Source organism: Oncorhynchus keta, chromosome 27 (genome assembly GCF_023373465.1).
Source record: "Oncorhynchus keta strain PuntledgeMale-10-30-2019 chromosome 27, Oket_V2, whole genome shotgun sequence".
Lineage (NCBI taxonomy): Eukaryota > Metazoa > Chordata > Actinopteri > Salmoniformes > Salmonidae > Oncorhynchus > Oncorhynchus keta.
In genome coordinates this window covers 31,033,004-31,058,630 of record NC_068447.1, presented here as the reverse complement: position 1 = coordinate 31,058,630, position 25,627 = coordinate 31,033,004, and the positions used below count along the sequence as shown (strand labels likewise).

General features: G+C 41.6%; 1 protein-coding gene across 5 annotated transcripts in view; it reads left to right on the top strand.

Moving 5' to 3' along the window:
- LOC118359802 (guanine nucleotide-binding protein G(I)/G(S)/G(T) subunit beta-1-like) overlaps nt 1-25,627 on the top strand; it is a 52,353-nt gene that overhangs the window by 4,340 nt on the left and 22,386 nt on the right. For 3 of the 5 annotated variants that reach the window (XM_035738568.2, XM_052482169.1, XM_035738571.2), the window contains exon 2: nt 25,380-25,486. In XM_035738568.2, coding sequence (XP_035594461.1) covers nt 25,430-25,486 — 57 coding nt within the window. In that variant the 5' untranslated portion in view covers nt 25,380-25,429. Of the gene's footprint in view, nt 1-23,284; nt 23,398-24,248; nt 24,515-25,379; nt 25,487-25,627 lie in introns of those variants that run through there. The other 2 variants (XM_035738569.2, XM_035738570.2) reach the window with 2 other exon arrangements.

Genomic DNA, 25,627 nt, shown 5'->3' with positions numbered 1-25,627 from the left:
CCTTCATTTGACCATACAGTTGTTGATTTAGGATATCTGCTTTGCATAGCTATATTTTGAGTTGTCATATCATTTGTGTTCTTTGTGCTTTATAACAATGATGACACTCATTACATTAAAAGATAAACATACAAGTCTTGGTATGATTTGTTTATATTAAAGGTAGACTCGGCGATATGACGTACTTTATATGCAGAAAGTAAACAGCATAGTGGGTCAATTTCCGCAACATCTAAAAGCTTTGAAGCGCGAGGCTCAACTTCTCCACTGTTTTGGTCCCATGGTTGCCATGCTGTAACGGCGTGAAGCGAACCCGTGCACATGCGCAGATACTGTGTGTGACTTTGTGAGTGAAGTCTCATCTCGCTCGTCTCAATATCTGCTGTGCTGTTCATGGCAATGTTATTTAGCTGAGTCTACCTTTAAGAATATGTTCTTATTGGGGAAATATTTAAGGGCCCAGTGCAGTACCTTTTTTCTTCCTGTGTTTTATATATATTTCTACACTGAGGTTTGGAAAAATTACCGGGTGGTAATTTAGTTAATAGACCAATAAGAAAGTTCCAAACCCCTCTGTCAATAACAGCCAGTTTTCAGTTTTCCCTAGACCACCCCCACACTGTCCTAGCAAAGATTTGCTTGAGAAATGTATCTTTGCTAAGAAGCTATTTTTGTTTATTTTTCACAATTTTAATTGAAAACAATCACATTAAAGTACTTGATTCTTACCCAGAACTGATTTTATATTAAGATAAAGACTCCATTGGACCTTTAACTTAGCAGCCCAGTACTTGGGATTGAGAAACTCCAATGGACATTAACATCCCTCGGTAGGCGGGACACCGCTCATGAGCAGAGATTTCCTGTCAGACTAGACGATTCTCTCCTGCTGTGTCTTTCTGTCCTCCGTGTTCCTCACTCCATCATTTTAGCACAGTCGAACAAGATCACCCAGGACAGGCAGCAGCTGTTTGACTGCTAATATTGGGCTCACTTTCTTCAGCGGCCAAACTGCCAGAACCATGTAATTCCAATAGATTTCCCAGACAAATCCTTTTCCTTGCTTGTGGCCTTACCCCCTCCTCAACCCCACCTGCAGTGCAGGTTGACAGCCCGTCTTTACTTTAGGGTTCAAAGGTGAGCTGCCTTGTCCTGTTTGGCCAAATCTGATCCATTTACACCGGTGCTAATGATTCTGAGATTCTATGCAGTCGAATATCTCAAGTACCACCCAGTCTTTTTGCACTCACTCCCTAAATCCATCTCCTCCCTCCATTCCCCGAAGGGTCACAACACGGTCAACCTAACGTAGCAGGCGTAAAAGAAACGCCTGAGCAGAGTTAATTTCTCTTTCTGTTCCTGACTAGAGGGGAAAAAACTGTCGGGGGGTACTCTTCAAACAAGCTCTTGCTCTCCTCTTTTCTCTCGCTCTCCTGCCTCTCTTCTCTCTGCTGTATGACGTGGCCGGTTCTGTGGGGTGTGCCCAGAGAAAGGGACACCCTGGTTATTCTGGGCAACCCAGGTGTCTTGTTGTGACAGCTGATTTATGGAATGTCCAGTGACTGAAAACAGACATAGATTTACTAGATTGACTAGTGTGACAACTACCTTGTGTTATATCATTTTAGTTGTCAGCAACATAATCTGCAATTCTGTCCTATGTTTTACCCGAGGACAAACATGTCCTTTGTCAATATTTTTCCTCTTCTATTTGTATTGCTAGTGCTCCCAATGTGTCTGATAACCTCTTGCAAATCCAAGCCACGTAGTTTTGATTAGCCATACACCAGTAGAACTGTTGTGGTAACTGTTCCGCTCAAAGCTAGTTTGGTTGAAGGTCCACGCTGTATGGCCCTGGCTTATCAGGGATGACTGCACGGCTGAGGGCCACTATGTTTTGAATAGTCAAAGTGAGTGGTGACAGGACTGTTATTGACCCCTCTACTCCTATGTCGTTGGTCGTTCCACTGCTATGGAGTCCTGTCAACCTGAAACAGCACTTTGCATGGGGAACCTCAGGACTCTGCTTCTTTGAATAAAGGCCTCTTGCTTTCTATTTACATTCAGCCCCATAGCTTTGACTGCCGGGGGGAAATGTCACCAAACCAGAATTCTGAGCCTTTGATAGGAAGGCGGGGAGTGAGTTTTTATGACAAAGAGACACAGTAAGTTGCTGGAATAAAAAGGACTGGCTGGCTGTCATGTGACACTTCACACATACACTTGTTCCTCTCTTTTTGGGGAGAATCTGAGAGAGAGAGCGGGAGGAGGGGTAAATGTATTCATGCAATCAAAGGAGTATATTTTTCTTTTTAAACAGTCATGCTTTTGGCTTTGGGCAAGCTTGACCTGATTTTTTGTTTTTCTGATATGGAAAAGCAAGTTGGGCATGTGTCACAAGCACAAACTACACCTTTTTTGATTATGTATGTTTGTAAAAAGTGGTTGAGTTGTGTTTTTTTGTCTTTATCAGACCGGTCTGGCTGTTACCATGAGCATTTGACTGTTTTCCCCTAATCCTCCCTTAATGACTGCCTTCACGCCATGGCATTTGGAGTATGTCTGCCAGCACGGGCGCTATCCTGTGGAACCTGTTTGACTCCAGCCTCATGCTCAGGGACAATGCTGCAAGGTGGGGGGAGGGCTGGGAGGCCAAGGATGGGCCTGCCAGGCTGCAGAGGTGAGGGGTGCCTGAGAATTTAGGTGCTAGATGGCAGGTGAAGGGTTACGTACACTCTCAACAGCTCCATTTCTCACAAAGGAAGGGGTAACTTATTTTGTATGTTTTTCTTTGCTTCTCAAGGTGTTGTTATATTGTTTCCCTGTGTTATTTAATGTATTCTTTTGTATTTGAACTATTTGCTGTTCAAGCAGGCAGAAATACAATCGGTATGAAACTTGTCATACTAGATGTTCACTGTATATACAAAAGTATGTATATACAGAAGACAACCCTTCAAGTAGTGAGTTTGGCTGTTTCAGCCACATCTGTTGCGGACAGGTGTAGAAAATCGAGCACACCGCCATGCAATCTCCATTGACAAACATTGGCAGTAGAATGGCCTTACTGAAGAGCTCAGTGACTTTCAACGTGGCATCGTCATAGGATTCCACCTTTCCAACAAGTATGTTTGTCAAATTTCTGCGCTGCTAGAGCTGCCCCGGTCAACTGGAAGTGCTTTTATTGTGAAGTGGAAATGTCTAGCCACAACGGCTCAGCTGAAAGTTACAGATTGTAATGCAACAAAATAGGAAAAACGGCAAGGGGGATGGGTACTTTTGCAAGGCACTGTATCTGCCTGCTTGAATGGCAATAGCACACCTACCATTTCCTCCTGCCCCAGGCTCCCTTCCTAGAAACTTGTGGCATCATGGTATGTTTCACGAATCAATCAATTAAACTTTACTGCCACTCCCATCAATGTGGTGTACATCTTCAGGTGTTTTCCACAGAAAGCAGAGGTTTGCATTGATAGCTAAAAACATAATTGTATACCATTGCTTTTCTGCATTTAGGCGATTTCAAAAGCCATTAGTATTTTTAGGCCTAATGAAAATAATGCCAACCTTCCAGCCAACTGACTGAGGATGGACAGCTTTTCTATGCACCATATAACAAACATGTGCCTAAGTATACAGTATGTGTGCTGTCATATGTTGGACCTCCTAATGCTTTAATTGAATTGCGTTATCCTCACCAGATCTGTTCTGAAGTCAGCCCCACGGTTCAACAGCAGAGGATGCTTGTTTATCGAAGCCACAATTCTAACCGTAGTGGGGTTCTTCGGCCCAGTTGTCAGGGAATTTGCAAGGGCATGAATTGCTGTACACGTGTAGCTGCTGAGGTGGAAATGCTTTTGTGTAGACTGTATGGGGTCCTGATGCTAGTGTCCCCTGTGAATGGGACCTTATATGATGGCCAACCCATCCCCTCTATCCCCATCAGTCAATCACCTCTGAGGTCCAGACTTACTGACTTCAATGGGACTCATTTCACATGTATTATTATTATAATATGTTCAAAGGATACTTGTGCTGGGCCCTTGTATCAACGTGCACACAAGTAAAAGCATTGTGTGACCATCTTTAATGTTATGCTCTCAATTGTACCAAGACTCTCAGTCAATTAATTATTAAGTGAATGAGAAAAGTTATATTTGGTGCAAACAGTCACAAAACTCTGAATCACCATTAGTGAGGCTACCAGCATTGGTAGAAGTGCTGATACTGTAGTCTAGGCCTAGTATATATTGCAGAGGCAGGCCGTAAGACTGATTAACACTCACACTGCAACTCTGAATATATAGATTTATACAATAAACATCCAAAAAAGAGGAACCCTGTCACAAAAATGTATACATTTAAATACAGCTATATTATTTTGGATGCTATATCGATATTTTGAGTCAAAGTATTGGTTAACATTTTTTAAATATATAGTACCAGTCACAAGTTTGGACACACCTACTCATTTAAGGGGTTTTTCTTTATTTTTACTATTTTATACATTGTAGAATAATAGTTTGTCTTCTATGAAATAACACATGGAATCATGTAGTAACCAGTGTGTTAAACAAATCAAAATATTTTATATTTGACATTCTTCAAAGTAGCAACCCTTTGCCTTGATGACAGCTTTGCACTCTCTTGGCATTCTCTCAACAAGCTTCATGGGGTCGTCACCTGGAATGCATATCAATTAACTTATGACTGCAATCCCGTTAACGGGAGCGATATGACAACAGCCAGTGAAAGTGCAATTTCAAAACATCAAATCTCATGATTAAAATTTCTCAAACATACATGTATCTCATACCATTTTAAAGTTAATCTTGTTGTTAATCCCACCACAGTGTCCGATTTTAAAATATGCTTTACAGCAAAAGCACCACAAACGATTGTTAGGTCACCACATAGCCACAGAAAAACACAGCCGTTTTTCCAGCCAAAGATTTTCCAACCAGTCACAACCACAAATAGAGAAAATTAATCACTAACCTTTGATCATCTTCATCAGATGACACTCATAGGACTTAATGTTACACAATACATGTATGTTTTGTTTGATAACTCATATTTTAATAAATATGAACTTTTTGGCGCAATACATTCACTAGTTCCAAAAACATCCAGTGATTTTGCATAGCCACATCATTCAACAGAAATACTCATCATAAATGTAGATGATAATACACATTGAATTATATATATATACCTCTCTCAACCGCTCTGTCACATTTTTAAAAAACTTTAGGGAAAAAGAAACGCATGCAATAATCTGAGTCGGCGCTCAAGAAGTAAAAATCACTAGCCGCAATGATTTCGTCAACATAAACAAGAAATTACATGATAAATATTCCCTTTGATGATCTACATCAGAAAGCACTCCAGGAATCCCAGGCCCACAATAAATGTTTGATTTGTTCGATAATGTCTGTTATTTATGTCCAAATACCTTCTTTTGTTAGCGCGTTTGGTATACATATCCAAACGCTCATTCTGGTCAGCGTTACATCGGACAAAAACTGCTGACTGCCTGACAGATTCTGCACTCATTCACTCCCACAACACCATAGAAGTCTCATTCAAGTTTCTATCGATGGTTGACATCTAGTGGAACCCCTAGGCAGTGCAACATTAATATCTCAAGGGGATTTCATTGGGGACTCTGGTGAATACATGCAAAGCTCCGATTTCTCACTTCCTGTTTTGATTTCTCCTCAGGATTTTGCCTGCCATATGAGTTCTATTAGCGCGCACCCCGCTAACTAGCTAGCCATTTCACATCATTTCACATCAGTTACACCATCCTAATCTTGGGAGTTGATAGGCTTGAAGTCATAAACGGCTCAATGCTTGAAGCACAGCGACGAGCTGCTGGCAAAACGCACGAAAGTGCTGTTTGAATGAATGCTTACGAGCCTGCTGGTGCCTACCACCGCTCAGTCACACTGCTCTATCAAATCATAGACCTAATTATAACATAAAGCACAGAAATACGAGCCGTAGGTCATTAATATGGTAGAATCTGGAAACCATCATCTCGAAAATGAGACGTTTATTCTTTCAGTGAAATACGGAACTGTTCCGTAGTTTATCTAACGGGTGGCATCCATAAGTCTAAATATTCCTGTTACATTGAACAACCTACAATGTTATGACATAATTACGTAAAATTCTGGCAAATTAGGCGGCCCAAACTGTTGCATATACCCTGACTCTGAGTGCAATGAACGCAAGAGAAGTAACACAATTTCACCTGTTTAATATTGCCTGCTAACCTGGATTTCTTTGGGCAAAATATGCAGGTTTAAAAAATATATACTTCTGTGTTTTGATTTTAAGAGAGGCATTGATGTTTATGGTTTAGTACAGTCGTGCAAAGATTGTGCTTTTTCGCAAATGCGCTTTTGTTAAATCATCCCCCATTTGGCGAAGTTGGCTGTCTTTGTTAGGAAGAAATAGTCTTCACAGAGTTCGCAGGCAATTTTAACTAAAAATGTAGGTTTAAAAATATACTTGTGTATTGATTTTAAGAAAGGCATTGATGTTTATGGTTAGGTACACATTGGCGCAAGACAGTCATTTTTCGCGAATACGCACCACATCGATTGTATGCAACGCAGGACACGCTCGATAAACTAGTAATATCATCAACCATGTGTAGTTATGATTGATTGTTTTTTATAAGATAAGTTTAATGCTAGCTAGCAACTTACCTTGGCTTCTTACTGCATTTGCGTAACAGGCAGTCTCCCCGTGGAGTGCAATGTAATCAGGTGGTTAGAGCGTTGGAATAGTTAACTGTAGGGTTGCAAGATTGAATCCCGGAGCTGACAAGGTAAAATTCCTTCATTCTGCCCCTGAACAAGGCAATTAACCCACCGTTCCTAGGCAGTCATTGAAAATAAGAATGTGTTAACTGTCTTGCCTAGTTAAATAAAGGATCAATAATTATGAAAGCCTAGTGGCTACTCATTTCAGTATAGTGATTTCTTTCCTATAGAATCTGCAGTTCACCCTTTCCTCTGACATGTAGTCAATCGGTCTCTTCCCAGTCCAGTCCCATAGTGCAAAATTGTGAAATGTGTTGCCTCACATGTAAGCATGCCAATGACTATATGTAGTTTAGGTCCAGGCTGTAGTGTGTGTGTGTGCTGTCTCCAGAGTGAATTTCAGCAACAATCATGCATGTCAGTTTCTGCTAATGTCTCCAGTCATGTAGCATGTAGTAGAATTGCAATGCGTTTATAAAAAGGAAATTTAGCATGTAGCATGTAGTAGAATTGCAATGCGTTTATAAAAAGGAAATTTTCCTGTGCAAAGAAAGAAATGTAGCCTCTATAGCCTACCCAGTGTTTTTTGCTAACAGTGGGTGATTTAATATTAGCCTAAATTGACTATCCAATAATCGCATTTGGAATAGTAGGCCATCTTTCATAAGTTTGCAAATGTGAGGGTGCATGGAAATTTGCTTCCCAAACCTGAAACCCACATGCCGCCTATGTTAGAATAAATACCCACATTAACTTTTCTTCAGCCAACAAGACAAGTAACGAAGAGCGAAATCACTAGCCTGTCAATCTACTATCCCACATAGTAGAGAAGTTGACCTATTCTATTGGTCAGCTTGTCGTTCTGTGCGAGACAGAAATAGCCTATTCCAAACAGACTGTTGGACAGTTGAGCGACTATCAATCCCAAATTCATACAACCAGTAGGCCAAGGCTAAAGCAATGAGGCTCATGCAATACATCAGAACGTTTAGCATAAAATGTTGATAACCTATTATTTCTTTACATTGTATGCGTACAAGGCAGTAGGCTACACCCAAATGTTCATCCATAATGCAATTAGGGGGAAAACACCCTTGAGCGGTTTCATGTGACCAAGATAAAAAATCATCGGCAACACATTTTTCAATTGATTATATGACTAAGATATTGCCTTTACCCGGTAGCCAATGAAAGAAAGTTGATTTGAAAACCAATAGAACATGAGAGAGAGAGGCTACTGGTTTCAATTGCATATGGAAGTCTTTATAAAATTTCCTGTACGTTTGTTTGATTTTGGCTAGGGTACTTAGAATGTAGGTAGCCCAAGACATGCCTCATATGTAGTAAAACATTCAAGTTTCAAACTATTAAGTAAACTCAGCAAAAATAGAAATGTCCCCTTTTCAGGACCCCGTCTTTCAAAGATAATTTGTGAAAATCCAAACAACTTCACAGATCTTCATTGTAAAGGGTTTAAACAATGTTTCCCATGCTTGTTCAATGAACCATAATTAATGAACATGCACCTGTGGAACGGTCGTTAAGACACTAACAGCTAACAGGTAGGCAATTAAGGTCAGTTATGAAAACTTAGGACACCAAAGAAGGCCTTCTACTGACTCTGGAAAAACACCAAATGAAAGTTGACAGTGAGAGGACTGGTCAGATAGTCGTCTAGTCACCTGTGAGACTCTTTTGGGAGGATGCGCTGTCGCCTCTTCTTCTGGATGTTTCGACAAGGAGAGCCAAGTGCAGCAAAGGAAACACCCTTTGAGAGGAAACGCCTGTTTTAGAAACTCAACACAGCACTTCCTGGGGTAGAGGCAGTGTGCTGACATGCAACAAATCAGTGGCTGCATAATCAATGCTTGGAGTTTGTCAATTTGTGGGTTTTCATTTGTCCACCTGTCTCTTCAGGATTAACCAAGTTCTCAATGGGATTGTCTGGGGAGTTTCCTGGCCATATATTGATTATTTGTTCTCCGAGCCACTTAGTTATCACTTTTGCCTTATGGCAAGGTGCTACATCATGCTGGAAAAGGCATTGTTCATCACCAAACTGTTCCTGGATGATTGGGAGAAATTTATCTCGGAGGATGTGTTGGTGCAATTCTTTATTCATGGCTGTGTTCTTACGCAAAATTCTGAGTGAGCCCACTCCCTTGGCAGAGAAGCAATCCCACACATGAATGGTCTCAGGATGCTTTACTGTTGGCATGAGACAGGACTGATGGTAGAGCTCACCTTGTCTTCTCCGGACTAGCTTTTTTCCGGATGCCCCAAACAATCGGAAAAGGGATTCGGAGAAAATGACTTTACCCCAGTCCTCAGCAGTCCAATCCCTGTACCTTTTGCAGAATATTAGCCTCTACCTGAGAGAAGTGGCTTCTTTGCTGTCCTTCTTGACACCAGGTCATCCTTCAAAATTCTTTGCCTCACTGTGCGTGCAGATGCACTCACACGTCTCTGCTGCCATTCCTGAGCAAGCTCTGTACTGGTGGTGCCCCGATCCCGCAGCTAAATCAACTTTAGGAGACGGTCCTGGAGCTTGCTGGGCTTTCTTGGGTGCCCTGAAGGCTTCTTCACAACAATTGAACCGCTTTCCTTGGAAGTTCTTGATGATCTGATAAATGGTTGATTTAGGTGCAATCTTACTGGCAGCAATATCCTTAACTCACCAGGCAAGGAGGGCATTAATCAGAGGCGACAAAAAGACCAAAGATAATCCTAAAGGTGTAAAGCTCCACAGTGGAGATTGGAGTATCTGTCCGTAGGACCACTTTGAGCCGTATACTCCACAGAGCTGGGCTTAACGGAAGAGTGGGCAGGAAAAAAAAGCTGTTGCTTAAAGAAAAAAATAAGCAAACATGTTTGGTGTTTGCCAAAAGGCACGGGGGAGATTCCCCAAACGTGTGGAAGAAGGTACTCTGGTCAAATGAGACTAAAATCAAGCTTTTTGGCCATCAAGGAAAACGCTCTGTCTGGCGCAAACCCAACACCTCTCATCATCCCGAGAACACCATCAACAAGGTGAAGAATGGTGGTGGCAGCATCATGCTGTGGGTATGTTTTTCATTCGCAGGGACTGGGAAACTGGTCAGAATTAAATACAGGGAACTTCTTGAGGGAAAGTTTGTCTTCCAGTCCCTGTTTGTCTTCCAGAGATTTGACTGGGATGGGGGTTCACCTACTAGTAGGACAGTGACCCGAAGCATACTGCTAAAGCAACACTCGGGTGGTGTAAGGGGAAACGTTTAAAGGTTTGGAATGGCCTCATCAAAGCCCAGACCTCAATCCAACAAAGTTGTGATCCTTAACATGAAGAGAATCCCTAAACAATTTTTTTACAATTAAAATCCCAATTCAGTTATCACAAAACATATTTTCTGTGTTATAGCTGATAGGCTGTAAAGGATTGGGGAAGATGTGTAGTTCAAATAAAACCAGAAAGTAAGAGGCAAACTTTAGGTTTCCTTGGTGAATTTGCAAGACTTGGCGAGATGCAGATTACCAAAACATATGAGCATGCTTCTGCCCCGCTCTCCCTAACGCTAGCTGACAGGGGAAAAAATACAGAATATTTTACGCCTGAGCAGAATTCTGTCGAAGGGTGAAAACCTGATGTGGCACTTTGTTTAACAGTCTGACATGTTATCTATTGTCACTATCGTCATGTTACTGTACCTGCGTTCTATGTCTGTAAAGGATTGTGGTACACTACCGTCTGGCCATGGAGTGCTGCAGAGATGGTTGTCCTTCTGGAAGTTTCTCCCATCTGACAGTGACCTTCAGGTTCTTGGTCACCCTGACCAAGGCCCTTCTCCCCCGATTGCTCAGTTTGGCCGTTCGGCCAGCTCTAGTAAGAGTCTTGGTGGTTCCACACTACTTCCATTTAAGAATGATGGAGGCCACTGTGTTCTTGGGGACCTTCAATGCTGCAGAATTGTTTTGCTACCCTTTTCCAGTTGGATCTCTACAGAAGTTTTGGCTTGGTTTTTGCTCTGACATGCACTGTCAACTGTTGGACCTTTATAGACAAGTGTGCCTTTCCAAATCATGTCCAATCAATTGAATTTACCACAGATGGACTCCCAAGTTGTAGAAACATCTCAATAGAAACAGGATACATCTAAGCTCAATTTTGAGTCTCATGGCAAAGGGTCTGAATACTTAAGTAAATAAGGTATTTGTTTTAATTTGTAATACATTTTGTAAACATTTCTAAAAACCTGTGTTCACTTTATCATTGTGGGGTATTATGTGTAGATTGAGGAAATTACAAATGTAATCCATTTTAGAATAAGGCTGTAATGTAAAAAATGTGGAAAAGGTGAAGGGGTCTGAATTCTTCCCAAATGCACTGTATAGCTGGCAAACAGTTGTGAACTTCAAACAAGTGTAACTTGATCAGCTCACATAAAAACGATTTGGGATCGGTGTCCCTTCCACGGGACAGTTGAGCTAACGTAGGCTAATGCGATTAGCATGAGGTAGTAAGTAACAAGAACATTTCCCAGGACATAGACATCTGATATTAGCAGAAAGCTTAAATTCTTGTTAATTGAACTGCACTGTCCAATTTACAGTAGTGATTACAGTGAAATAATACCATGCTATTGTTTGAGGAGAGTGCACAATTTTGAACGTGAAAAATTAAGAACAAATTCTTACTTACAAATGATGCCCTACCAAAAGGCAAAAGGCCTCCTGCGGGGATGGGGGCCGGGATTAAAAAAGAAATAAAAATGTAGCACATAATACACATCACGATGAGAGACAACACTGCATAAAGAGAGACCGAAGACTACACCATGGCAGCAACACAACATGGTACAAACATTTTTGGGCACAGACAACAGCACAAACGGCAAGAAGGTAAACAATACATCATGCAAACCAGCTACAACTGTCAGTACGAGTGTCCATGATTGAGTCTTTGAATGAAGAGATTGAGAGAGAACTGTATACAGGGAAGCATAGAGGGCAGTGGTGTGTCCTGTAAGGAGCAATGGTGGCAAATCTGATGGCCAAATGGTAAAGAACATCTAGCCGCTCGAGAGCACCCTTACCTGCCGATCTATAAAATACATCTCCGTAATCTAGCATGGGTATGATGGTCATCTGAATCAGTGTTGGTTTGGCAGCTGGGGTGAAAGAGGAGCGACTACGACAGAAGAAACCAAGTCGAGATTTAACTTCAGCCTGCAGCTTTGATATGTGCTGAGAGAAGGACAGTGTACCGTCTAACCATACTCCTAATTACTTGTATGAGGTGACTACCTCAAGCGCTAAACCCTCATAGGTAGTAATCACACTTGTGGGGAGAGGTGCATTCTTCTTACCAAACCACATGTCCTTAGTTTTGGAGATGTTTAGAACAAGGTTAAGGGCAGAGAAAGCTTTGTTGTAGAGCATTTAACACAAAATCCGGGGGGGGGGGCAGCTGAGTATAAGCCTGTATCATTTGCATATAAATGGATGAGAGCGCTTCCTACTGCCTGAGCTATGTTGATGTAAATTGAGAAGAACGTGGGGCCTAGGATCAAGCACTGGGGTACACCCTTGGTTACAGGCAGTGGCTGAGACAGCAGATGTTCTGACTTTATACACTGCATTCTTTGAGAGAGGTAGTTAGCAAGCCAGGCCAAAGACACCTCTGAGACGACACCAATACCCCACAAGAATAGAATGGTCTACCATATCAAAAGCTTTGGCCAAGTCAATAAAAATAGCTGCAAAACATTGCTTAAAATCAAGGGCAATGGTGACATCATTGAGGACCTTAAAGGTTGCAGTGACATATCCATAACCACTGCGGAAACCAGATTGCATACCAGAGAATAAATACTATAGACATCAAGAAAGCCAGTCAGTTGATTATTGGTAAGTTTTTCCAACACTTTTGATAAACAAGCAAAATAGAAATAGGATCAGCTTGATCTCCCCCTTTAAATAAAGGACGAACCTTGGCTGCCTTCCAAGCAATGGGAACCTCCCTAGGGAGAAGAGACAGGCTTAGAGGTGATCTGGGCAGTGACCTTAAAGAAGAAATGGTCTAAACCATCTGACCCAGATGTTTTTTTGGGGGGGTCAAGTTTAAGGAGCTTCTATAGCACCTTGGACTCAGTGACCGCTTGCAGGGAGGAACTTTGTAGCGGGGCAGGGTAAAAAGAGGGAGGAGCATTGGGGGTTGTCGCATTAGGTGTGGAAGATAAGGAAATGTTGGACAGGTTAGGAGGCATGGCTGAGTCAAATAGGAATCCTGACTTAATGAAGTGGTGATTTTATAAAGCGCAGCCATGTGCTTAAGAGTAACAACCACATCAAAATTAAGGGACATGGGCAGCTGTGAGGAGGGTTTGTTCTCCACGTCTTTAACCGTTTTCTAGAACATTTTGGGGTTAGACCCACAGTGAACTGCTCCTTAAAGTAACTAACTTTGACCTTCCGGATAGCCGGAGTACACTTATTTCTCATTTGCCTGAACTAGAGGCAGTCAGCCTGGGTGTGTGTGCCGAGCCTTTCGCCAAATGCAACTCTTGAGCTGGAGTAACTCTGCAAGATCACGGTCAAACCAGGGGTTAAACTTGTTTTTTTTTCAGGGTGTGTTTGTTAACAATATGACTGAAAATTTCAAAAAATAAGGTCCAAGCGTCTTCGACAGAGGAGATCAAGCTGATTCTATACCAATTTACAGAGGCCAGGTCATGAAGGAAGGCTTTCTCATTAAAGTTTTTTTAGCAAGCGTCTGACAAATCAGGACAGGTCATTTCACTGAGCAGCCATTACAAACACAGGCTGTAAAACAGTGATCACTAAGGTCATTACAGAAAACACCAGACTGAGACCTTTCAGAATTATTTGTGAGGATAACATCGAGGAGTTAGCCTTTTCTATGTGTTTGGAGTCGAACCTTGTGGTATTGGTAATAATCTGAGAAAATGTCGGGAGTCCCATTGCTTTAGGGCTTGGTCGGGTGGTTTAAAAATTCCCCAGTTTGTCACCTAGCAGGACGAATCCAGACTTAGTGTCAGGGACCAGGAGAGAGCTTAGGGCAGGTAGGGTACAGGCCGGTGCAACAGTCAACAAAGAGCTGTTTGAAAGTTTTTAATGCTTAAAACAAGCAAATCTAATTTTTGGGGGACAGACTTGGTGGAGACAACTAAGCACTGAAGGTGGTCCTTGGTAAAGATTGCCACTCCCCCACCTTTGGAAGATCTGTCTTGCCGAAAAATGTTATAACCAGAACGGTTTTCAAAACACTCTTTCTTAACCATGTCTCAGTAATGACCAACGCATCTGGATTGGAGCTGTGAACCCACACTTTCAATTCATCCATTTAGGTAATAAGCTTCTAGTGTTAAGACCTCTCTGGGATCTGTGAGACTGTAGCGTCCCACCTGGCCAAAAGCCAGAGAAAATGCAGAGCGCCACATTCAAATAAATCACTATAAAAAATCCAACTTTCATGAAATCACACATGCAATATAGCAAATTAAAGCTACACTTGTTGTGAATCCAGCCAACATGTCAGATTTCAAAAAGGCTTTTCGGCGAAAGCAAACAATGATATTATCTGAGGATAGCACCATAGTAAACAAAGAGAGAAAAGCATATTTCAACCCTGCAGGCATGACACAAAACGCAGAAATACAAATATAATTCATGCCTTTGATGAGCTTCTTTTGTTGGCACTCCAATATGTCCTATAAACTTAACAAATGGTTCTTTTGTTCGAGTAATTCCGTCAATTATATATCCAAAATGTCAATTTATTTAGCGTGTTTGATCCAGAAAAACACCGGTTCCAACTTGTGCAATGTGACTACAAAAATATCTCAAAAGTTACCTGTAAACTTTGCCAAAACATTTCAAACTACTTTTGTAATCCAACTTTAGGTATTTTTTAATGTAAATAATCAAAAAAATTGAAGACTGGATGATCTGTGTTCAATACAGGAGGAAAACTAACTGTAGCATGCGTTCTGTTCACGCGCCTCAAACAGTACACTTCAAGTTACCCTCGTTCAAGATGGCCGTACTTCATTACACAAAGGAAAAACCTCAGCCAATTTCGAAAGACTGACATCCAGTGGAAGCGATAGGAACTGCAAGAAGGTCCCTTAGAAATCTGGATTCCCAATGAAAACCCATTGTAAATAGTGACCTAAAAAAAATCTCAATGCTTTTCCTCTGTGGTTCGCCTGCTAAATAAGTTCTGTTATACTCAGACGTGATTTAAACCATTTTAGAAACTTCAGAGTGTTTTCTATCCTAATACTATGCATATCTTCTGGAGATGAGTAGCAGGCAGTTGAATTTTGGCATGCATTTCATCCGAATGTGAAAATAATGCCCCCTGTCACCAAGAAGTTAACGTGCAGAAAACCCAGGCTTTTATGAGAGCAAATATCAGAGCACAAATCAGAATTGGGGCTAGCAACAGTAGACGGGCCAGGGTGTACATGCACTATTCCAGATATCATCAAACGTAATACAATTAATGCACGGCATAGGACAGGGAGAGCTCTGCAGTGTTGATTTATGACATTTGAATGTGCATTAGATGGCAGCAAGATCATATAGAGCAATTTCATCAGGTAACATGAATACAAAGCCGGCGAAAGGTGGTTAGATAGGGAGGCCAAGAGTCCGTGTAACCAATAGAGTCCCGAGTTTGGGAAGAGTCCATCCCACGGGTTGGGTAAACATCTACTGGGTGAAATGATGGACGCAGTCTGCTTTATTGCCTAGTGCACAAATTGAATGCATGTGTTTATTTACAAAGTACTAATATTCAAAGCCCAAAAAATGTCACTTAACAGAATGTAACAAAATGGTAACTAGTTCTAATGAATCAGAATGCTAATGAAATGCTAACGAGCGCATTGGGAACATTTTGTACAGTTTCTGACCTAAACTATACAAGTAACTCATTCTACTCAGTTTGCTGCAGGCACAAATGAATATTCGCCAGCAAAGCTCTTGATCCAGGGGGTGATCTTCTGCTGTTACCAAGCAAATGCTTGATTTTGTTAGAAGCTAACCACTTAGCTAGATAGCTAACTAGCTACTTATTTAGCAAACCAAACTACTGAGCTTTTAGCACATTTTAGACAGTGAATTTAGTAGTTATAAGATAACTAGCTGGCAAACATTTAGTTGTGAATTCCATACTGTAATTAGATAACCTGGTGCATGCTGCTCGACAGTGAGTGACTCACACGCCTATGGTCTCTCGTGGTTGTGTGCTTGTAAACAAACACAGCGTGACTGGGGACAACCCGTAAGCTACATATTGTGACTGGTGAAATGAAGAACGCAATGTTCTTTTATCTCCTAAAGTATTGCGCAAGTGGACTGCAGGTATTTGCTTCAAGTATCTACAAATATTCAAATGTATTAGACTTCAAATAAATAGGTTCAACGGTATTGAAAAACCATCCTGTGGCTTTATCCATATAACCCTGTATACCGCCAAAGCCTAAAAAAATCACAGCTAGCCAAACAAGTCTATTGCTTGGTGCACATTTTAAAGAGCAACTACCCCCTCCAAATTATTATTTATTTATTCTCTGACCTGAAAAGTGGTCTCCTGATTAGGTTAAGAATTGTTGTGGGCTTAGAATATCATGTTTTTGTAGGGTTTCCATTAAAGTAAATGATATGGTCAAGTTAAAATGTAATTATTATTTGTGTATGTAGGGTAGGTCATTATAGGGTGGTGCTGGGCGGTATACCGTAATGTATGATATACCGGTATTGATACACGGACCGGTTTTTACTTTACCTTATATAACAGTATTTGAATGTTTGTTTTGTTAAATGTGATACGCCATGTGTAAGATCCATTTTTATAGTTCACTACTTGAGTCATCTCTCTCTCTTGTACCTCTTTCCACACAGACCTAGCCCTGCTCCCTGTAACTCAATGAGAGTGTTTGTGGTTCTTCTACCACGACACACTTGCGTTCAGTCTGCATGGACAATGCAGCATATGCAACAATGTTAATGACAACGATGCTTTTTTCACTTTGCTTCTTAATTTATATCCACTAGCGTTGTAATATTACACCGTTTGTCTTTTCTTAACAAGTTCGACCTAAATCATGTTAGCTGCTAATGCTAATCACTAGTTTTTCAGAGCAAACGTAATTAGCTGTACAGCCTGATAATACCAGTGATGGTGGACCAGTATCTTCTCAATCGAATAGGAATACGTGAAGCATGAATGTTAGCTATATGAAGTAGCTAAGAGAACAGTCAATTTAGCTAAAGATTATAGTCCCCTAGGAAACACGTATCCACACTTGGTTCCTACCCAGTTACAATAACATTTTCATTAGTGACCATGTCAAATAAAACTGTCTTCAAAGTGCCCGCAATTATATTCCAATGCTAGAATTAGAATAATAGTTTCCATGATTCCAACAGTTCACCTGAAGGTTTTGCGCTAAACTTTTGGTTAAAAATGAACCTAGATTGTTTTCCCATACCGTGCAAACGTAAGTGGCAGTGTGGAAATTCTCAAATGATTGTAGAAATTGATGAAAATGTGTGAAAAGTATTTTTGCTTTATTTGAACAGTATAAAACAGTCAAAGACCTATTGAAATCACTTAGAATTTGTGTTGCCACCCTAGGGTCACGCACTACTCATAAAGCAAATGTTTGATCTTTCGTATTTCAAAACATAAAACACCATCATACCATCCAATTTTTAAATAAAAAAATATATATAATAATAAATGCTGAGATATGATATTTGTCATATTGCCCAGCTCCATTATAGTCTAAAGGCTATTTACTCAGCCCACAAATTTAAAGAACATTTAAATAATCCCCCACCATCCGCTTTCCCTGGCCAGTATTCTTTTCATTCGTATGCCACTGCCAAATTTACCTGAATGCCAAGCCCTGCAAGAGCATGCTCATTTAAAAGATGGCTAATCATTATTAGCTTGGTTCTGTATGGAATGCAAGTACATTATGGGACACAGGTCAAGTCATTATCGCCGGGCAGAAGCGAAACATTGGTGCGACCAAATCATGTGCTGGGGCCATCAACTGAAGATGTTTGTGCCACCAGTGGATTAACTTAGTCTACAGCCGTACATGGTCCAGTATTATTATTATTTTTATTTTTTTAATTCACCTTCTATTTAACCAGGTAGGCTAGTTGGAAACAAGTTATCATTTACAACTGCGACCTGGCCAATATAATGCAAAGCATGCGACACAAACAACAGTTACACATGGAATAAACTAACATAGTCAATAACACAATAGAAAAAGTATATAGTGTGTGCAAATGAGGTAAGATAAGGGAGGTAAAGGCAATAAATAGACCATAGTGTCGAAATAATGACAATTTAGCAACTAAACTCTGGAGTGATTGATGTGCAGAAGATGAATGTGCAAGTAGAGATACTGGGGTGCAAAGGAGCAAACATAAATAAATAACATATGGGGATGAGGTAGTTGGATGGGCTATTTACGGATGGGCTATGTACAGGTGCAGTGATCTGTGAGCTGCTCTGACAACTGATGCTTAAAGTTAGTGAGGGAGATATGAGTCTCCAGCTTCAGTGATTTTTGCAATTTGTCCCAGTCATTGGCAGCAGAGAACTGGAAGGAAAAGCGGCCAAAGGAGGAATTGGTTTTGGGGTGACCAGTGAAATATACCTGATGGAGCGTGTGCTACGGGTGGATGCTGCTATGGTGACCAGTGAGCTGAGATGAGGCTGGGCTTTACCTAGCAAAGACTTATAGATGACCTGGAGCCAGTGTGTTTGGTGACGAATATGAAGCGAGGGCCAGCCAGCGAGAGCACACAGGTCGCAGTGGTGGGTGGTATATGGGGCTTTGGTGACAAAACGGATGGCACCGTGATAGACTACATCCAATTTGCTGATTAGAGTGTTGGAGGCTTTTTGTAAATGACATCGCCGAAGTCAAGGATCGGTAGGATAGTCAGTTTTACGAGGGTATGTTTAGCAGCATGAGTGAATGATGCTTTGTTGTGAAATAGGAAGCCAATTCTAGATTTAATTTTGGATTGGAGATGCTTAATGTGAGTCTGGAAGGAGAGTTTAGTCTAACCAGACATCTAGGTATTTGTAGTTGTCCACATATTCTAAGTGAGAACCGTCCAGAGTAGTGATCCTAGGCGGGCGGGTGCTAGCAGCAATCAGTTGAAGAGCAAGCATTTCATTTTACTAGCATTTAAAAGCAGTTGGAGGCCACAGAAGGAGAGTTGTATGACATTGAAGCTCATTTGAAGGTCAGTTAACAATGCCCAAAGGGCCAGAAGTATACAGAATAGTGTTTGGGTAGAGGTGGATCAGAGAATCACCAGCTGCAAGAGCGACATCATTTATGTATGTCTGTGTCTGTGCATACATGCATACAGAGTAGGCCAGAGAATTGAACCCTTTAGCACCCCCATAGACTGCCAGAGGTCCGGACAACAGGCCCTCCGATTTGACACACTGAACTCTGTCTGAGAAGTAGTTGATGAACCAGGAGAGGCAGTCATTTGAGAAACCAAGGCTTGTTGAGTCTGCCGATGAGGATGTGGTGATTGACAGAGTCGAAAGCCTGGCCAGGTCGATGAATACAGCTGCACAGTATTGTCTTTTATCGATGGTGGTTATGACATCGTTTAGGACCTTTAGCGTGGCTGAGGTGCACCAATGACAGCTCGGAAACCAGATTGTGGAAACGGAGAATGTATATTAAAATGTTAAAATAATTTCATAGACTTTTACCTACCACCACGTTATTGGGCTTATTTCCGGAGGTGGAAATTGTTTTTAAGATGGTGTCAGCATTTTATTTTTTTGTAGAATGTCCTTTTAAAAGTCACCACACCTGAGCTTCTCAGTCCTTCTACATAACAATTATACTGGGGAGGACCCTGAACTCTCAAAGAAACGGGACTGGAATTGGTCAAACTCAGTTTAATACAAAATTATCATCTTTCCCTAAAAGCATGATGGTCATGACTTTCTTACATGAAAGGGGAGGTTAACTTGGCCTGAGATAATCCATCTGAGATTGATTTTCGATCATGAGATTATTTTTTTAACCCCAGAGGCAGCAAATTCATTATGTCCTCATGGCTGAAATAGGCAAGTGAAAAAATCAATGGTTGGTTGTCAGAGCCTCATGCGAAGTGTCCATGGTATCCGGTGTACTTGGGCTGAAACATGCGCAGGCTCTGTCTGTTTTCAGAGACATTTCCTGTATTTAGAGAACAAACCTTAGTTTTATTTTCTGGGTAACACCTTGTTACTCTGGAATTGGGGGCTCCCGAGTGGCACAGCAGTTGTAAGGCACTGCATATATCTCAGTGTTTAGAGGTGTCACTTCAGGCACCCTGGTTCGAATCCAGGCTTTATCACAACCGGACGTGATTGGGAGTCCCATTGGCCCAGCGTCGTCCGGGTTTGACCGGTGTAGGTCGTCATTGAAAATAAGAATTTGTTCTTAACTGACTTGCCTAGTTAAATAAAAAAAGGTTAACGTGTTGATTATAGTTACCTTTTTTACACAGTTCATTTTTTCAACTTACATTCTTTTCACCCAAGTGTCTGTGCTTCAGCACCCTTCCTTTTGAGAGCAACACCGGGCACTCTCTGTGGTCTCACCAGCTGTAGAGCAGTCTGTCTCTATTGGTGTTGAAACCATCCACTATGCGCACAGTTACGAGCAACAACTTTGAAGGGGAACTTATAGAAAGTTCAAACAAACACTTGCTCATGCTTTTCTTTAGGTAACAGTAATACAATTTGCGCTGAAGTAGCTAGCCGTGTATGCTAATGTTGGCTAGCTAACCAAACAAAAATGTTTAGAGTGCCATGGTTGATTTTTTTTTATTTTTATAATACTTTTTAAAAAATGTACCTTTATTTAACCAGGCAAGTCAGTTAAGAACAAATTCTTATTTTCAATGACGGCCTAGGAACAGTGGGTTAACTGCCTGTTCAGGGGCAGAACGACATATGTACATTCTCAGCTTGGGGATTTGAACTTGCAACCTTTCGGTCTAGATTTAGCAAACATTTCCTCCAACGATTTTAACCAGAACAGAACCAATTCTAGTTTGTTGAAAAACATGGATAAGAAGTAGCGTAGGCTAGATCTAATAGTTGTGGCTATAATATTTTCTTTCAGGCCTAGCTAATTTTGTTATTTTCTTAGAATACAGTTTTTGTTCCCCTTTAATCAAAATACATTGACTACAACCAATGTATAATATTTTTTATGGAATTGCAATTAATAATAATTATTTAGAGAACCATGCGATTAACTCAACAAGAGAAAATATTTTTGGACAGCCATGTCTTGAATATATCCATATCAGGTGAGCGCAAAGCTTTCAAACCCTGAAATTGAAATTCACTGAAATTTAATTTCACCTTTATTTAACCAGGTAGGCTAGTTGAGATCAAACCCATAGAAATCATTGGCTATGTCCGCGTAACTTATGTGCATTTGGTTGAATCTCTGTTTATAGTCTAATAAAATATGTATGCCAAGATAAACTTTGGAGTCAATGACTGCAAGGCAAATGGAGTTATGTTATGGTTGGTTTTGGGTTAAGTGAATGGCCACAGTGTGTGGCTCATCTGTAGTAGCACCGATCTCTTAGGCTGCGAACTTAAGAGGCTCCCAGCAGCAGCAAGGTGACTGGGTGTGTGCGTCTGCTCCACCGGGCTCTTAATGCCTTGAAGGTTACCACACCCTGTTCCCCTTCACCAAGGGGTTAATTAGCCGCTCTCCTCCCTATCGTCCTCTGCTTGTTCACTCTCATTAGGTTAATCTGTCTCTGTCCTTCACCTCCCTTCCCTGTATCTTCCTGTGCACTAGAACATCTCCCTGCCTACCCGCCCGGCCTGCCTCAGTCCTCTACCTCATGCCATGGGGAGGAGCTTCCCTCTTCTTCCCGCCCCTCTGCGGTTTACACCACAATAGCCCACCAACCTCCCACATCAATTCATGTTGAGTCGCGTCTTGTTTTTACATTTACGTTATTTTAGCAGACACTCTTATCCAGAGCGACTTACGAGCATTTAGGTTTAAGTGCCTTGTTCAGGGGCACACCGGCAGATCCCCCCCCCCCACACACCTCGTCCGCTCGGGATTCTAACCAGCGTCCTTTTGGTTACTGGCCTAACAATTTCATGCCACCTTTTCATGTGTACGTATGGGTTCTGATTCATTTTCCCATTTAGAATAAATCAGGTCTGTTTTATTGGTATTGTTAATATAAATAACGTTAACATACATATCGGGGGTAGGAGGAATTGGGTTCTGAAAGATCAATTCATTTGACTGCTTTGTCTCTGAGCCAATAATGTGATTGAAAAGGAGGCCTAATAATGTCTGTTATTCACTTTTACTCTGATCAAATCTATAGCTGTTATGCTATGGAAGTAATCAATTGCTACTAGATGCTTTTGAAAATGAAGGCATTCCTCAGCGGTTTAAGGTTTTTAGGCTTCCCTATGTCAAATGGCCGTACAATGTGAAGTCAGGGCTTGATACAGAACTAAATGTTGTTTTGCTTTATAGGAAGAAATGTCTTTAAAGCTCTGGTGCAGAGTCTAATTTCACTTCCCTCTCCCCTTGTCACTGCGGGTGCTTGAGATGATGGAACTGATAGGACTGGCTGGAAAATGTGAAGTCTGCTTCCCTCGTCCTCCACCTCTCTAAAAATAGCCGGCTGAGAGTGAAGGCAACAGTGTAGAGACACACTATCAGTGGGGCTGCCAGATGTTTCAACACACTCCCACCACCGGAACAGAAAAAACCCTCCTGAATTAGGCTTGGGCGATATACCGGGGTATTTTGAAATACCTACGTAGTTTTTCAATACCAAAAATAATGTATTATTTTGGGGTTGGTGGCACCCCTGCCTTGCTGGGGCTGCGGTGGTATGTGCTATGCTTACTGCTTGTGGATAAGATTCTTGGTTACAGCAGATACATTCAATCCCCTTCTGGATCAAGATCCCTGTTGCCTTAATTGTTTGGTGTGCCATTTATAGAGCCCCACTCATATTTCTGCCACCATGGTTGGGTTAATTGCTGTCAGTTTGACTAATTTTGCTTTACAAAAGGATTTACAAATGTATTTTGTCCACCAGCATCCAATATGGTCCAATTACTACAGCCTAGATATCCCTAAGCCTATTCAAGGCATCATGTAGTTTAGAATACTCACAGTAGGCCCTACTACTCACTCCACTGTTTCTTGTAAGTGTATTCAGTTAAAATAGCGACAGGTTTTTATGTAGATTTTGGAGGCCCATGTCTGTATAGCATTGGTTCTGTGAAAAGGCCACACGCAGGTCCTGCTAACTGGCTCTGACACCAAGGCTCTCGTCAAGGAAAAGACTAGAAGAATTAGAGATATTACCATGACACATTTTTATCAAAAAGATTAGGGGGCTAAGTCGCATTGCTTAGAATCAGACGTAGTTAGCCCCATGGGCCAATCAGGTGGCAGGTAGCTGATGAGATGTCAGGTGTTTAAAGGAAAAGGTCTTGTCATTCAGAAGGTCTCCAAGCTCTTAGGACCCACAACCTGTACGGAAAAGACAGAGCGAAAGGGAGGTAAGGAAAATCCAGACAGGATGGTAAATGTTTTGTACAACTGTGATAGTCTACACCAGCAATACTCAATAGGTGGACCGCAGTCCAGATCCGGGCCTAGAATTGGGCCAATACGGGCCGGGCTGCCCCCCCACCAAAAAAATAAATAAATTAGGGTTGGTGTTGCTTGGGTTGCGTGGTGGGAGTTTGTTACAACGCCGATGAATTATAATATCTATCCAGACTTTTGCCACCTAGGAAGTTTTTGTGACCGGACCTTCTCAATTAGAATTTGAGTACCGGTGGTCTACATACAATTCAGAAATGTGGATATTAATAGTGTTTAGCCAAGTGTTCATTTAACTGTGAGTTGTTAATGACAAAGGTGGATGTAATGGTTGGCACAAAAGTTTAAAGGAATGCTCTACTTTATATATTTTACCTACGAACATTTGAGATTGTCAGCAACTTCCTCCATTGGCTGAATTCATTTACCCATATCGAAGTCAAACCTGTGACTCGTAAAGCTGGAAGGAAGCCTGTCATTGTACGAACACAGAAGACTAGAATTTGTCTTGTAAAAATCAATGGCAACTGGTTGATATTGACAATGATCTCTTTTATTTTCGTGAACCGTTTAGTAGAAATGTAAGATGAGCATTGTTGCGTAGTGCTCGTGGTAGCATTAGTGCTTAGCAGTCTCCATCAGCCAATAATGATCTTCAACCCAGACAGTCAATATGCAGAACTTTCAACTTGCTGCATTTATACCTACACTAATTAGCCTATACGTTTGTTTTTGTATTTCCTGTTCTTTCTCCAGAGAATGTGTCAGGGATAAGCCCGTTGACCAAAGGATTGGGGTCAGCGGGATAGCCACTGCTTTTAGGATCATCAGCAGGTTTTGTCTTAACCGGATTTAGCTGGAGGAGCTGAATCAACTGTGTCCCAGGATTACAGGGATGACATTGGAAGGAGAGTTCTGAGCCCACTGACCAGGGCCAGAGCATCTGAGCGCTGCACTAGTGCCTGCCCTTCTTACCTGAGCACCTCTGGGCTAGAACTAACTCACAGAACCCACTCGGCTCCTCTCGTTTCACGCTCCAGCACTCTCTCCGTTCGGCAAGCCACAGGAGGGGTATGTTCTCAAGGGTTTCTCAGACTGAATGGATTTCCGCCAATGGATTTTAATTTAGCCTCAGTTGTCCAGGAATGGGTACCGGCCGCCAAGTGCCAGATGTTTGCCTTGGGTTGGCCAGTGTATAGAGAGGGGGAGAGATTTTGCATAATAAAAAAAAAAAGTGATCTTTAGCACAAACTAGCTGCAGAATCCTGTTGCTAGGTAACCGTTTCAGGCTGGCAAGGACACATCTTGGGTTCTCTAGAAAGGGTTGCTATTCTGTGATTCACAGTGAGTTTGTGTGTGCCTTATGGATCTTTCAGAGGGATGTTGTGTGATTCTGAGCAGGAATATGCTTTGCTGTGTATTTTACTGAAGCTCGTGTTTGCTGAGTCCAAATGGTGAACAATTTCTTCTCTGCAGTTATTTTCTTGGATGTTACATGAACATCGCTTCAGTTTCTCCTATCTTTCACAGCACTAAGGTATTAGCTTGAACATCTAAAGGCTACTATTTAGAAATAGCAGCTTACCATAACATGGTCTCTGGAACATTCAACCCTACTTTCTCTGAGCTTGTCCTTGCTGTTTCAGGAATTGCGTCTCAATCATATTGAGCCTGTCTCAGGGATTTGGACCGTCATTTTGAACTGATGGCCTTGTTAGGGCCCCTGTAACAGCTATTTATTGAGCTGCCTGTGTGTACCAGACCTGGGTTCAGAGAGCATGAGCTTGCCTGAAGTTGGGCTGGGTTTGTACTTTTTAGGGCTTTATCAGATTTCAAATACAGTTTGAACCCTGGTCTGGTGAGTACCTCTAATTGCTAATAGGAGAAACTGTGTGTGACCAAGGTGTTGAGTTTGTCCCTCTTTCTTGCCCCTCAGATCAGCAGGAGTCCCGGCGGCGGAGCGAGGCACACCATTAGCAGAGGAAAATGAGCGAACTGGACCAGCTACGCCAGGAGGCCGATCAGCTCAAGAACCAGATCAAAGTATGTCCTCCACAATCGTCCTCTCCCTGCTTTCTTCTCATAAATGCATTGGGAATGTCTGTGCAGTGATTTTACATGGCACCACTAGAGGGAACTACAATTCACCAGCTGTCCCGAAAGTCTAACAAAAACATTTATCAG